The sequence below is a fragment of the Panthera uncia genome, chromosome X (genome assembly GCF_023721935.1).
Source record: "Panthera uncia isolate 11264 chromosome X, Puncia_PCG_1.0, whole genome shotgun sequence".
Classification (NCBI taxonomy): Eukaryota; Metazoa; Chordata; class Mammalia; order Carnivora; family Felidae; genus Panthera; species Panthera uncia.
Genome location: NC_064817.1, coordinates 19479455 through 19494533, shown reverse-complemented (window position 1 = coordinate 19494533; position 15079 = coordinate 19479455). Strand labels below are relative to the sequence as shown.

At 43.8% G+C, this 15079-nt stretch overlaps 1 protein-coding gene across 2 annotated transcripts in view; it reads right to left on the bottom strand.

Moving 5' to 3' along the window:
- Positions 1-14426, bottom strand: part of PDK3 (pyruvate dehydrogenase kinase 3) — a 67351-nt gene extending 52925 nt beyond the window's left edge. Inside the window, exon 1 of one of the 2 annotated variants that reach the window (XM_049643615.1) lies at positions 13641-14426. In XM_049643615.1, the coding sequence (XP_049499572.1) occupies positions 13641-13746 (106 nt within the window). In that variant the 5' untranslated portion in view covers positions 13747-14426. The remainder of the gene's footprint in view (positions 1-13640) is intronic. The other variant, XM_049643614.1, reaches the window with a different exon arrangement.
- Between the last annotated feature and the right edge of the window lie 653 nt (positions 14427-15079).

Here is a 15079-nt window from a genome sequence, read left to right as displayed (position 1 = left end):
TAGCGAGATCAAGTGATTTGCCTTTGCCTCCTGGAAAGAATAATTTCTGGTTCACCTTGGAAGAGTTGGTCAAGATGTCATGTCAACAGCTACCTGATGATTTGGGAAGTCTCCGCTCCTTATTCAGGACTTGTACTTTGCCATGTATAAAATTAGGGACGTTGGAGAGATGATCTCTAAGCTCAAGGTCCCACTGAATGCACCAGAGAGGGTTAGATGTTGGTTCGTATCTCTATTCAGTTATTTATCGTACACCAACTGTGCGTAGTAATGTCAAATCTCAGACGAGTATGCAGAGAGCACTGCGGTGAGGGGGCAGCCAAGGAAAGGAGCCAGAGATCAAGAAAAAGAGTACATCCTTTCACATGCGTTCTTCTAATTGTGTTCTCCACCCAGAAAGCCCCTAAGGATGCTGTGGATGAAGGACAAGAGGGTTAACATGGTGCACATTCCCAGAAACCACTTCTATGAAACAAGCCTTCGAGGGAGAGGTAGGGACAGCAGGAACGCATGCCACAAAGTCATAGGGTTCATAAACGATGACTAACACATCTACATTTATGTATTTCCCCCTGCCTCACATTTATCTAGAAGTTTCCCAAAGGCAGCGACTATGCCTTGACAATTTCCCAAAGCTTCTGTTTCCACTTCATTCCAAATCCAGGTGTTCAAGTGCTAACCTTCAGCATCTCGGACCCCATCCCCTGAAGTGGTTCACGGCTCTTAGGCTTAGGCCAACAGTCTACTGGATCTAACACAGTTCTCAGCACATCACAATCACGTGGGTAACTCCAGGATCCTGGCGCCTAGACACAACCTCTGGGGATTGATTCATTGGCCTCAGAGAGGGGCAGGTGCCACTAGTTTTAGGAGCAGCCCAGATTATTCTCGTGAGCGGCAGGACTGAAGACCACTGACTAACATTAATCACAAAAAATCCAACCAGGGAAGGTGAATCAAAAACTCCTCAGGCTCAGACAGTGGCTGTTTACCCATCTATTTTTAGTCTCTATTTTCATGTTTGAGATTTGTTTCAGCCTCTTAGGAAGCTGACCGAGGATGTCCTCATAGTCTTAAGAGACTTCTCAGCGTTACCACTATCTTCTTTCTCCTTGTCCTTTAGATGATCCTACACAGGAAAGATAAAAACTGCTGAACACATTCATGAAGGAGATGGCCGTACTTCAGGACGTGGTGACTCCTGCCAAGCGGCGACAGTGTTCTCGTCGATCCTTCCCCTCTGGTGGGTTTTGTTTCCACACTGCGCACAATCCTTACCTACTTCCTCAGCTACGGAGGGGTGGTACGACGAGCAGGTCATGGGTCCCCGGCTCTACTGTATGTGTGGGTACTTTTCTTAACGGCCCTGAGCCTCAGTTTCCCAATTTGTAACATGGACATGACTGTTGTCAGAACTCCACAATAGTGTATTTTATACCAAGTGTTGGTAAGTACTCAGAAAATGCTGCTGGAATCTACTCGATCTTTTTCAGTTTACACAGAGTCCATTTTAATTTCCTTCTCCAACAGTTTCTAAAACCAAGCTAAGAAGCAGAACTAGGAGTATGCAGGTTGGAGATAGCGTGGCAGAGAATCTGTACAGAATGCTAACCAGAGACGTGGGCTCCCTTTGTACACAGGGCAGTTTCTAGAGAAGGGGGACTCGCTGCAAGCAAGTAGCTTAGGAGTTGATTAGAAATAAAGGGGTCACGACCACACTACATGACCAGTATAGATAGGTATAGTAATATAGCAATTACCCTTTTGCTTTCTATTTAATATCACAAATGGGAAGAGAAATTAACCAAATTTATACAAAGTTGGCAATCAGATACTAAGGAATACCTGCTACCAAGTTTAAGGAAACACTATATTCTACTAGGACAGGTCCCAGGAGACGTTCAGATAAAACCCAGAATATGCTCTGAGCTGTAAAAATCTAGCCATTTGCTGGGGAAAGAAAGGTATGTTACACATCTCAAAGGCCCCTACTGTTTTTTTGGCCAAGAAGACATTGGGAAATATTTAACTTCCCACTCCAGGAAAATGTTAGAGGTATTTAGTAATTTATTCCCAACAGTGAAACTATTATATACTGACACCCATGCCCTAGTAAGAAAGCAAGCAACATTGGTGCAACTCAAATGGTCCGACTGGAATCACGTATCATGTCCAAGAATGAAAGTAAAATAATGACTGCCTGTGTGATGCTTAGGGAAATAATCTACCAGTGAGTTAGAACCCCAACTGTTCAATCAGAGGCAATACAAATATGGACCTGTATATGTATATACAATATAAATATAAATATAAATCTGTAAATGTAATAGTTTGCTGTAATTTTTGTGCCATTCACTATGGCAGAAAGTATAATCTGGGAAAAGACGAGACACTGACCAGGAATAGGGTTCTCCTTGAAGGATATGAAAGATACCACCAGGGGCCTCAATCAAACCTGGCTCTGCCCGTAGGGGAAGCATGGAGGTAAACTGATCCCCCCACATACCATGAAAGTGAAATGGGCTAGCTGAATGCTGCCAGGTCAGTTTCAATTAATGTCAGGTAAGCCACCCACACTCCCCTTAACACGTTTTTCTGTAAGTTAACTAATTTATCAAAAAGAATAAGTGGGCAGGTACAGCAAGAATTTCTAAAAAAATATGGAAATAAAGAATCGTCCTTACCAAATTTCAACACAAATTATGAGGCAAAGGTTAACATATACTACTTTGTTAAAATCAGAAAAGCTGTCCTACTGAATAGAATCCACAAATATAAACTACTCTGTGAACTTAGCATGTGATAAAAACAGAAACACAGCGAAAGATTTCAGGCCTTAAGAACTGTTGCTATGCAACTAGAAAACAGAACAGAGCCAAACTGAGTTAGCTACAGAAGTCCCATCAGAAATGGCAATAAATTCCAGAGGGGTTTAGTAACAATTTGAAAAATGCTATAGGTGATAAATCTGACCATGATAAAAGCACTGTAATTGACTGAGTATAAAAAAACTCAGACTGTGCACTAAACAAAAAGGAAACTAGCATTCAGTCATAATACATGCAAACGTATGGGCAAAAGCTGGAAGACTATCACAAAAAACTGGATGGAAGAATTATAGGTGATATTCTTTCCAAATGCCTTCAATTGCATACTCTGATAATTACTTTACCAAAAAAGGGAACATGATGGGCAATGATACTTACACAGTACAATAGGTTACTATGCCAAACAGATACAAGAATTCATGGAAATGATTAAAACTCCAGACTCTAGTTAGTAAGCGGTCAAGGGCACTTTACACACAACAAAATGCAGAAAATAAACCACACAGGGAAAAAAAGTAAAACACTTAGCTTCTATGTTACCTATTACACAATTAAAATCATAACACCTCACTGTGGCAGGGCTGTGGAGAAACTAGAACCCTTAAACTTTCCCTTTCACATGGTCACTCCCCCCAGGGGCACGTACCACATAGGTAAATCATGGATTACCTGGAAAGGTCTTAGCTAACTTCATGTTACGCTTCAGATAGCCAATACAGTATTCGCTTTCACTGGCATTTGGGAGAAACAGATCATCATTTAAATCCAAATTTTAGAGCAATCACAGCAAAAGCTCCTTTAACAGGCTGCCATTAGCTTAGACTAGAGAGAGGTACAAAACGTTCTGTAAAGGGCCACACAGCAATCATTTGTGGCTCTGTGGGCCAAATGGCCAACTTTGCTTTTGTGGAGGGACAGAAGTCACAGACAATATGTAATACATGGGCATGTTCCAATAAAACTTTATTTATAAAAAACAGGTGAGGTCAAAACCCAGAGAGTGTACAAGACAAAGACCAGAACCCTAACATAAACTATGGACTGTGATGGGCCAATGTTGGTTCATCAGTTGTAACAAATGTCCCCACACTGGTGCAGGATGTTGATGGTGGGGTGGAAGGGCTGTAATTGGGGAGGGGCTGGGCATGGGCGCTCCCTGTACTTTCTGCTCAATTTTGCAGTGAGCCTAAAATTACTTTTTTTAATATAATTTATTGTCAAATTGGCTAACATCCAGTGTGTAAAGTGTGCTCTTGGTTTTTGGGGTAGATTCCCATAGTTCATTGCTTACACAGAACACCCAGTGCTCATCCCAACAAGTGCCCTCCTCAATGCCCATCACCCATTTTCCCCTCTCCCCCACCCCCCCCATCCACCCTTAGTTTGTTCTCTGTATTTAAGAGTCTCTTATTGTATGCTTTCCTCCCTCTCTCTTTGTAACTAGTTTTCCCCTTCCCTTTCACCATGGTCTTAAAATTACTCTTAAAACTAAAGTCTATTAATTAAAAAACAAAACAGGGGACTGGCCCTCAGGCTATATAGTTCGACATATCTTCGAATATGGCATTCCAAAAACAAAAAGCATTTGCCCAACTCTGACCTCAGCTTATCAGCGAAGTCAAATAACGTAACGCCCATACAATATAAAGAAAAAGGAAAAGCGATAATATTTTCTCATTCCATCCAGTAACAAATCCAAAGTTTCTCAAATCTTGCCAATAGCCTGAATTTCCTAAAGCTTAGTGGGAGAAAACCACCCAACAGGTCAGCAAGTGTGGCCATGCCGCCCCTTCAAAGCTACAAAGAGTCCCACACAAAACTGCAAAGACAACGAAGCCAAAGCCACAACTTTAGTGCCCAAAGCCTGATAAACCAGATTATGTTGAAATCCAATGCTATCTGATCACTAAGGACCCAAAGGGCCAATTCTGTCTTTAAACTTAAATACTGATCAAGATGCATGAAGCCAAGTTAGGTATCTTTACCCTGACTGAAATCGTTCTCTTCCCCTTTAATTCTGAACAGTCGGCTTCTGTCTCCAAACAGGTTAGTCTAATTCTTGGCAACTCTTCACAGCAGAAAAACCTTCCTGCTTAGAGAAAAGGTATATCATGTACATGTACATACAGGTACAAAATAAAGACATTCGGAAACAATGCAATTGTTTTTCCTTTTTCCTAACATGATAATTAAAAAAAAAACCTTTTCATTTCCTCTGTAAATAAAACCACTCTTCTCTCCAGTGGTAATCAGGCTTCGAAGAGCAAAAGGACTTAAAAAACCAAGACTTTTCAAAGACAAGTCATTTGAAACCAAAGTCAACTTTTCAGCAGGTAGTGGAATCTTAAAATACTTTCTAAAGGAAAACAGAAAGTGGCTGGGCCCTTAAACCTCAAGAACAATAAAAATAAGGAAATTGGCTGGTGCCTTCTAACAACTAAAGGCTCCTAGGTTCAGAGAACCAGTGTGACTGTGGCAGACATCTTTTCTGTGAAAAGAAGCCAGGACTGTCAGACAACCTGCTTTCTGGTGGTTTTATTTGGGAGATGCTATATTTAAATGTGGGGACATTATGAAAGGTTTTTATGTTTTTATTTAATATTTACTTATTTATTTTGAGACCGAGTGGGGGAAGGGCTGGGGCGGGGGGTGGTGGGCAGAGAGAATCCCAAGCAGGCTCCAAGCGGTCAGCAGAGCCCAACACGGGGCTCGAACTCACCAACTGTAAGGCATGACCTGAGCCAAAATCAAGACCAGGATGCTTAACCGACTGAGCCACCCAGGTGCCCCTATGGAAGTTTAATCTTATATACTAACTGACTAAAGTAGCAGGGTGTTTCACACCCTTTATATGGAGCCAGGAATCACCAATGACAGAGCGCCCACTCTGCAGACAGCAGACAGCTGAAGAAAGCGTGAGAAGTTCCAAAGAGGTGAGCGCCGCCCTCTAGAAAGAGACGGTTGTGAATAGAATAGAATAGAATAGAATAGAATAGAATAAAATAAAATAAAATAAAATAAATAAAATAAAATAAAATAAAATAAAATAAAATAAAATAAAATAAAATAAAATAAAAGGAGGCTGGAGCAAACACCTTTAATACCGGTGCAGCTGTGCAAAAGACAAGCGCAAAGGAACTGGAAAATAAAACAAAAGGGGAAGTAAGTCTGCAGGAAGGGGATCAAAGTGATGAATGAAGGAAACAGAAGTGGCCAGAGTGAGACGGGAAGATGAAAAGCAGGTCCAGATGAAAATGTGAATCATTTCCTATGAACTCATTCAAGATTCAGAAGGTTCTGTCTTTAATGTATGTCTTAGTCTGAGTTCTCCTTTCCTTAGATCACTAAGAGAAGTTTGAATTCCTAACTACTCCTTAACGGAAAAAAAGAACTCAAACCTTTGCAAATATAACAAAGAACCACCATGAGCACGAGCTGCCCTTCAAAGACAAATTAATCCCCAAATCCCAAGAGTAACAGGTTCATAAGGAAAAAAACTGTGAAAGTTATATTGCAAAAGAAAATCAATACGTGTTCATTCTGAACACTAAAATGTGATACTTCTATTACTCCTAAGGAATTAATATATACTATCTGAAGCCTCACTGTCCAATAGAAACATAATGTGAGCCACATGTGTATTTTAAAATTTCCTACCAGCCACATTAACTCACAAAAAAACAGGTGAAAGTTGTGACAGTTTATTTAAACTATCCAAACAATCCGAACATATCCAAAATATTATGTCTACATGAAATCGATATAAAAATATATTGAGATATTTTGCCAATTTTTACATTAAGTCTTTGAAATCCACTGTGTATCTTATACTTTTAGCACAACTCAATTCAAAACCTAAATTTCTATCAGAAATAAGTGACCTATAATTAGATTTCATCATTATAGTTAAGGTAGATTCACATATCCAAACTGTTCTAAACAGAGCTAAAAGTTTTCCATTTAACTGCATCGAGCATCAAGTTTAAATTGAAATTGAAATCAATTCAGTTTCTCTGCCACACTCGCCACATTTCAAGTGCCAACGAGGCTCAAGTGGCTAGCGGTGACCTTACTGGACAAAGAGGGCCTAACATAATCACAGGAACCAAAAATTCAAACCTCGCTGTTAAAATAACTATAATAAAACAGCAGATAAAGATATATAATACAGCAGAAAAATTAAGGTATTAAAAATAGAAAGCAACAGAAAATTACAGATGGTTATCATTACAGATGATGGATCTTTCATATCAACAAACATACATATCGGTTAAACTTCACCACATAAAAGGAAAAGTTTGATTCACAAAGCAAAACCTAACTTTATACCACATTTCAGAAAGACTGAAAATAAAAGACTAAAAATTAAAAAACAAAATTAAATAGCAATGCTCTACCAGAAAATGTAAACACGAGGAAAATAGGGATCTAGATCTCAATGTCAAATAAGGTTGAGTCCAGACTTAAAAGCATTAAACTAGTAAAAGGGCAGCACTCTGTATTGCTAAAGAGTATGTCTCACAATGAGGGCATGGCAGTTAAGAATGTCTAAGCAACAAACAAGATAAAGGAAATACTACTAGAAGAGAGATACGGAGAAACAAAATTCTATTACGAGAATTGAACTTCTCTCAGGTCATGACGGATCAAGTAGATAAAATAAAAAGTAAAGGTATAGGAAATTTAAATAACCTAATATGGTAGATACGGAATATCAAACTCTGTAACCTGAGAAGAGAACATCATCTTTTTTGCTGCCCAAGGAACATTCACAGGAAATGATCATACACGGGCTACAAAGTAAACATCAATAAATTAAAGAAATAATTCAGACGTTTGCTGATCACAATGCAACAAAACTATCAAGAAAATGAAAATACAGGATGCACCTGTACCGAAAATTTAAAAGTCCACCAACTCTTAGTTCACAGAAGAACAAAAATCTGAAGCTGCAGAAGAGCAGGGAGGAGAGAGGATCAAATACTGTACATGTCAGCAGCTAAGCAGTGCTCGGAGGACTAATTGGAGCCTTAAATACTAAAATAAACAGCCAAAGAGAAAAGAAACCAAATGTCCAACTTGAAAAGAAAAAAGAAGAGCAAAATAAACCCAAGGATATTGAGGAGCTCAGAGGGCATTAACAAAGTCAAAGCGGACATTAATGAGCTAGAAAACAAAAGCCATAAAACTAATAGAGGAATCCAATCATAAACTCCCATGTAATCCCATCAAAAAGGGGAGGGGGGAATACAAAATAGAGGAACAGCCACAGAGAAAATTAAGACTGCTAAGAGACTACTATCTCAGCTATGCAAATGGACTTAAAACCTCAATGACTAGGACAATTTTCTAAGGAAATATAAAATGGACTCTAGAAGAAAATCTATACAGATCAATAGCACAAAATACAGAAAGAGCAACAGTCCCTAAACACACTAGGTTTAAAAGGTTGCACAGGGGGGTTCTACCAAATCTTTAAAGGACAGATCATTCGAGAGACAAACTGGTCTTAATATAGAAGCAAAAGGTTTTTTTCTAAAACAAGCATGTCACCGATAAGAAAATCTAACAGACTGCACATACACGCAGGATCTACAAACCGCACGTGGATACTAATATAATGAACCCAGGAGTTCAAGAGCCAATTCTTGCTACTTCTGTCTATGCTCAAAACCTTCCATAATAAAAAACGAAAATAAAAAATTGTTTACTCGAGGAGAAAAAATTCTCACTAGATACCACTTTTCATTCATCAAAAGTTTGAAGATGATTTGGTAAAAGCAGAGGAAAATAGGTGGTACTTCCAGAAACTTCTAGCGAGAGGATAAACAATCTCTCTGGAAAGCAATTTGGCAATGTGTGTGAAGATTTCAAATGCGCACACACTCTGACGTAGTAATCCCACATTTAGGAGTATGTCCTCTATACATACTCGTACATGCACAGAATGATCCACACAACTCGCCGCAGCACTGGTTGTCACAACAAAGACTGGAAAGACCTATTAGCCATAAAGAGGGAGTTGGCTAGTGAATTCTAGAACACTTATATAAACAAACTCTCAGAAGCCCTAAAAAAGAAAAAGGAAGTACTGTAGATAAAGATTGGAAATCTCTAAGGTATAAAGTTTAAAAAGCAAGGTACGGACAGAACTATAACGAGTTGCCGTTTATGCAATAAATGGGGAGGCTAGTGGACAAAAGTAGGAAGGTGACATTTCTGTCTACGTCCTGTTGCGCTTTTTTTGAAAAAAAAAATGTTTATTTTTGAGAGAAAGAGACAGAGTGTGAGTGGGGGAGGAGCAGAGAGAGGGAAACACGGAATCGGAAACAGGCTCCAGGCTCTGAGCTGTCAGCACAGAGTCCGACATGGAGCCCGAACTCGGGACCTGCGAGATCATGACTTAGGCTGAAGTCGGACACCTAACGGACTGAGCCACCCAGGCGCCCTGAGCACTTCTTAAATTTGAAACCATGTAACTCCAATCTCAGATCGAGAGAAAAATCGCGTTTTTTAAAAAAAATCCCACCCTTTAGAAAGCACTATTGCCACCATAAACTCATAATCCATTTAAAACGCTATGCTTGCTACACTTGCTCCCTGTGCGGAAGGCCATATTTCAGGTAAAGACTGAGTTCAAGAAACTCATTATTTTACAGGGCATAGAAAAAATGGCACACATATGAAAGGGCAACGGTATTCTAGATCGGAAGGTCATCTAATTAGTGGTTCTCAATGCTGGTTATGCTTAAGGACAGCCTGGGAATCTTCAAAAAATACCAGTGCCATGCACCCCACCTGCAGGCCATTGACATGAGAAGTTTGAGGTATGGGACCCAGGCACGACACCCAGTACTTTCAGCAGCAGTCCTCCACAAAGGGTGATTTTGCTCCCCTCAAGGGCATGGCGCTGTCTGGAGACATTCGGTTGTCACAACTGGTGACATCTAGTGGCTAATGGCATCTAGTGGGTAGAGGCGAGTGACACTGCTTTAGTCAACTTCCAACAACCCACAGGACACACTCCCAACAATGACCTGTCCCAAAATGTCAGGAGTGTCGAGAATGAGAACCCTTCCTTTAAAATAAAATCACTGGGGTGCCTGGGTGGCTCAGTAAGCTGGGTGTCCAACTTTGGCTCATGTCATGATCTCATGACTCTTGAAAGTTCGAGCCCCATGTAAGGCTCTATGCCGACAGCTTGGAGCCTGGAGCCTGCTTCGGATTCTGTGTCTCCCTCCTTCCCTCTCTCCCTCCAAAATAAACAAACATTAAAAAACTTATAATTGGGGCGCCTGGGTGGCGCAGTCGGTTGAGCGTCCGACTTCAGCCAGGTCACGATCTCGCGGTCCGTGAGTTCGAGCCCCGCGTCGGGCTCTGGGCTGATGGCTCGGAGCCTGGAGCCTGTTTCCGATTCTGTGTCTCCCTCTCTCACTGCCCCTCCCCCATTCATGCTCTGTCTCTCTCTGTCCCAAAAATAAAAAAAAAAAAAAAAAAAAAAACTTATAATAAAAATAAAATCACTCCTTCTGAAGTAACAACCGGTTTTAATCCTCACTCTTAAACAAGGAAGATAATCTCCGTATTTTACTAGCGTGGATACACTAATATAATAACGCTATTTCGGGGCACCTGGGTGGCTTAGTCTGTTGAGTGTCTGACTCTTGGTATCAGCTCAGATCATGGACCCAGGGTCGTGGGATCAAGCACCATGTTGGGCTCCACACTGAGCATGGAGCCTGCTTAAAATTCTGTCTCCCTCTGCCCCTCTCCCCCGCTCGTGCTTAAATAAATAAATAAATACATACATAAACAAATAAAGCTCTTTCAGTGGCCATAGAAACTACAAGTTATTTGTTAACATGGTTATCACAAATACTGTAACACAGAATCATGTGTATATACTTTCTTTGGTTCCTGTCTGATTACTCAGTCAAAAATGTATGTCCCGTTTGTAAAGGAGCCAGGGAAAAAAATCATAAAAGTCACCAAGTGGTGGCCTGGAGGTCAACACGGTCCACGTATCTACTTTGTTTGAGCCTCAGTTCTTTTTATTTTGAGAGAGAGAGAAGGCGCATGCAGGGGAGGGGAAGAAATGAGGGAGAGATGGAACCCCAAGCAGGCTCGGTGCTGTCAGTGAGAGCCCATCGAGGGGCTAGAACTCATGCACCTTGAGATCACGACTGGAGCAAAATCAAGAGTCAGACGGTTAACCTACTGAGCCACCCAGGTGCCCCTATTTTTTTAAAGATTTTATTTTTAAGTAATCTCTACACCTAAAGCATGGCTCGAAGTCATGACCCCAAGATCAAGAGTTGCACACTCCCAGACTGAGCCAGCCGGGCACCCCGAGCCTCAGGTCTTTTAAAATATACTGAATCAGTGCCAATCAACCGCCCCTCTGGGAGCCAGCACATACCTGGGAGTCTGCCACAGTCTCCACCTGGCTGGCTTCATGTAGTCATTTGCTGCTTCCCAGCTGGTCCTTTAAGCATTTGAGGTGGCCTTTATCCACAGTTTCCACCAATCATAAGAAGGCATTCAGCCTTTTTACTCTTCTTCCTTCTCACCTTAAAAATATCCCCACATCCGTTCTAAATTCTCGAACTCCTACATTATTTGCCAAAATAGAACTATCAAGAGCTAGAAGAACTAAAAGAAAGGTAGAAGTTGAGACGGTCTCTCTTCTTCTGCTTGTTGTCATTAAACATAGGCTGCCTGCCACCTGTCTCTGGATATGACAAACTAGGCTTGTAGTTTCTAGCAAATTCCACTACAATTATATATAGCTCTTCTGTGGGCTTCCTTATAAGGAAAAGACTTCAATTATTAGGCTTCTTCCATTATCCTAGATTAGTGTATCCCTCCACCTCTCCCAAAATAGGTCAGAAGCCTTTTATGGGAAATATCTATCAAGAGATTTGGTCATTTTCTTTTGAAAGGCTCATCCCTTTTCCTTTGAAACTACAATCACATATTTTGGGAGTTGTGTTTTACAGATTACCTGAAACAATCCACACGTTTCATTCATGAGGAAAACGAACCCCAGTGAGGCTCACTTAGCCAAGGCCATCCTCTTGAGATAGTGGCAGAAAAAAATTAGAACATTTATTCCCAGATACTGGTCCCATGGGGTTTTCCACGCTAACACTATCCTCCACTGTGGTCTTCCTACTCAAGTAACATTCTTGTGAGACATCTCTTAACACGGGGAGATACTAGCTGCTATAGGAATAAATCAACCGAAATTTCGCTAGCCTATCACAACAGCTATCATTTTAACTTTGAGGGTGGAAGAAGGAAATTCGGGATTTCTGGACTCCTTCTGCTCCTTTTACTGTGAATTAACCTAGCCCGGTTCACCCCCGATGAAGCTGACATCTTTGGAATCATCTCTAAACCATAAAGTAGGGATGGGAAACATGCTATTTATAGCAATGGTGGCATCTTCTTTCTAAATCCTGAAGTCAGGGGCTGCTTCAAACCTCTAAAACTCTCACAAGTGGCCAGAGATAGCGAACGACTGAAAAGCTTTTAGGGGGGAAGCTGAAGATGCAAAGGTCAACATCTCATTGAACTTTGACTTTCCTCCTCATTCTCTGGCAAAGTGGGTTCTTAAAATTTAATCTGGCCTCAACTTTAACCTATTCCTCTCTTCCTATCCCAACTTTTTAAGTATACACACAACATCGCATTTTGCCTGCCAGATCCTCCCTGTATGTTCTACCTCCTCTGCACATGTAGTTTTTATTCCCACCTGATACGATCCCTTTACATTCACATAAAATTCATTAAATGAACAGACGCCCCATTATTTTCCCTTGAGAGCGCAGGGCATGTTTGCTGCTCCATTTTATTCCCCTCCAAGGATGCTGACCTCCATTCGGACACCCGGGTGCGCACATTTGTTTTACTGTCAGGTGTCTCACAACCAGCTCCCTCGCCTCCAGCGATTCCAAGTATTCGCTCCGTGGCTGAAAAGGCACCACTCTGGGGAAACACGATCCGGTTAACATAAGGTGGTGGCATCTATTCCCATTTCAGCTAGGCCTCTCGGACAGGGTGAGGGCCGGGGCTTCTGCGCTCCCACCTTCATCCGTGTGAACTGCCCACCAGCCCACCCGACGGGGGGACAAGGTGGTGGGACACAAAAGGAGAGGCGCGATGAAAGGTGCTGGCACTGAGACCCGGGGTGTATCAGACCCTGCTCTGACGCTAGGAGCCCACGCGTCCCCTCCTCCCCAGCATGTAAGGCGTTCGCAGTCCAGGCCTCTAACTGCTTTAACCTAACACGAAAAAGACAACAGTTCGAGTCCTGCCGCTCCAGGCACACAGGAGCACCTTAGGGCAAAAAAGGAACAAAATGCCATTGCATAATGTATTCGACCTCAAGATGTTTCTAAACAGCGCTTACCCAACAACAACAAAAAGGATCTAACAAATCTAACAAAAATATTAAAAAGCCACCCACATTCCGCTACTAAGTTTTAAGGGCGGTGAGGTCTGTGTCAAGTAGATTTGAAGCTACCGAAGCAGGTCTGGGGCGTCCCGCCCGATAAGGGTCCTCGGACGCGGTTTCTGGGTTTTCAGGTAAAGCCCTGGCCGGTGTGTGAGCGCCAGGCCCTGCCCCTCGGCGCCCTGAAATCCGAGTCCCTGGGAGAGACCCCGGGCATCCCGGAGCCCCGCCCGCGGTTCCCACGGACTTTGCCCCGAGGCCGGGGAGACCCGCGGCGGGCCTGGAAGGCAGCGGCCCCGCGTCCCGGGGGCTGTGGGGAACGTGGCGACCGTGGGGGCCCGCGGCCCCGCACTCACCGAAGTCCAGGAACTGCTTGATGGAGAGCGGCGATGGCGAGAAACGCGAGTAGCGCTCGATCTGCTTAGGCACCGGCTGCTTCAGCAGCCACCAGAACAGCCGCATCCTCGCCGAGGCCGTGCACCGACCAGCCGAGACGCCTAGGCAGCCGCAGGAGCCAGTGCAGCCGAGCCGCGCGGATCGAACACGTCTGCCGAGCGCTCACACCGGTCCCCACCTCGGCTCCGGCGCCGCGGGTGCAGCCGCCGCCGCAGCAGCAGCAGCAGCAGCAGCAGCTCCCGGGCCGCTGCCGGCCGCCCGCGGCTTCTCCAGGGCCCGCCCACGGGGGCGGAGCCGGCCGCCGCACGTACGCGGCGCACGAAGGGCGCGGGGGGCAAGAGGGGCGCGCGGCCGCACGCGCCGGCCGCTGATTCGCCGCTGCCGCCCTCGCTTTCTTTTGCTTGAGTTCTCCCAGAAGCCGGCACCTCCCACCCTGGCTCCTGGCGCTGAGCCCCGCCTCCGGCTAAGTCCTCCGCTGCCGAAAGGTAGCGAAGGTGCCAGAGGACTGTGAGGAGGCCTGGAGCCCACGCCCAGAATCCAATCCTATGCCTCGTTCCAGGCCCGTCTCAACCGCAGGGACCTCTTCCGGGGGGGGGGGGGGGGGGGGCCTTCCCTGGATGGGCTGGCGACTGCACTTCAGAATTCTCGTTGCAGCTTGACACTTTACTTTTCATGTTCTGTTTACCACTTAACTATACTGGCTGTTACATGCTTTCCACCCCACCACCACCTTTGAGCAGATGAAACTCACTGGTTGTTTCATGCCCCCTTCACCCCCACCCATCATTGGACAGGCTTAATTGTAACGTCACGGGCTCTGTTTCGTAGCCCACCGCACCCCTCCACCTCCACCTCCCCACCCTTCCGGGTCTCACTCAAACACTTTTGGACAAGAATGTTAGGTTACCGACTCTGTTTCATGGGCTGCCGCTCCTCGTTCCCACCAATCCCCCCCCCCCCAACACACACACCTTCCCACCTGTGGCCAACACCTTTGGACAAGATTAATTAAGTCACTGACTCTGTTTCATGCCATCACCACCACCGTTGGACAGTATCAATTTTAAGATCACTGACACTTGGTTTCGTGCCTCCCCCCTCCCCAATACTCCACCTCACACCAATGGGCAGGATTAATTATAAGGTCACTGGCTGTTTCATACCTTCACCAGCACTACCACTGGAAAGGATCAAATGTAAGGTCATTGGCATTATCTTTCACACCCCCTCACCTACCACCACCACCACAGGACAGCTCCTTGACTCTTTCATGCTTCACCACCACTAGCACCACCACATTTGGACAGGAATCTATGCTTACACTAGTGTTGGGTATTTTTTTCTCTGCATACCAGTCAACTTGAACTCGGGGCTCAGTATATGAAATCACCGTTTCCTG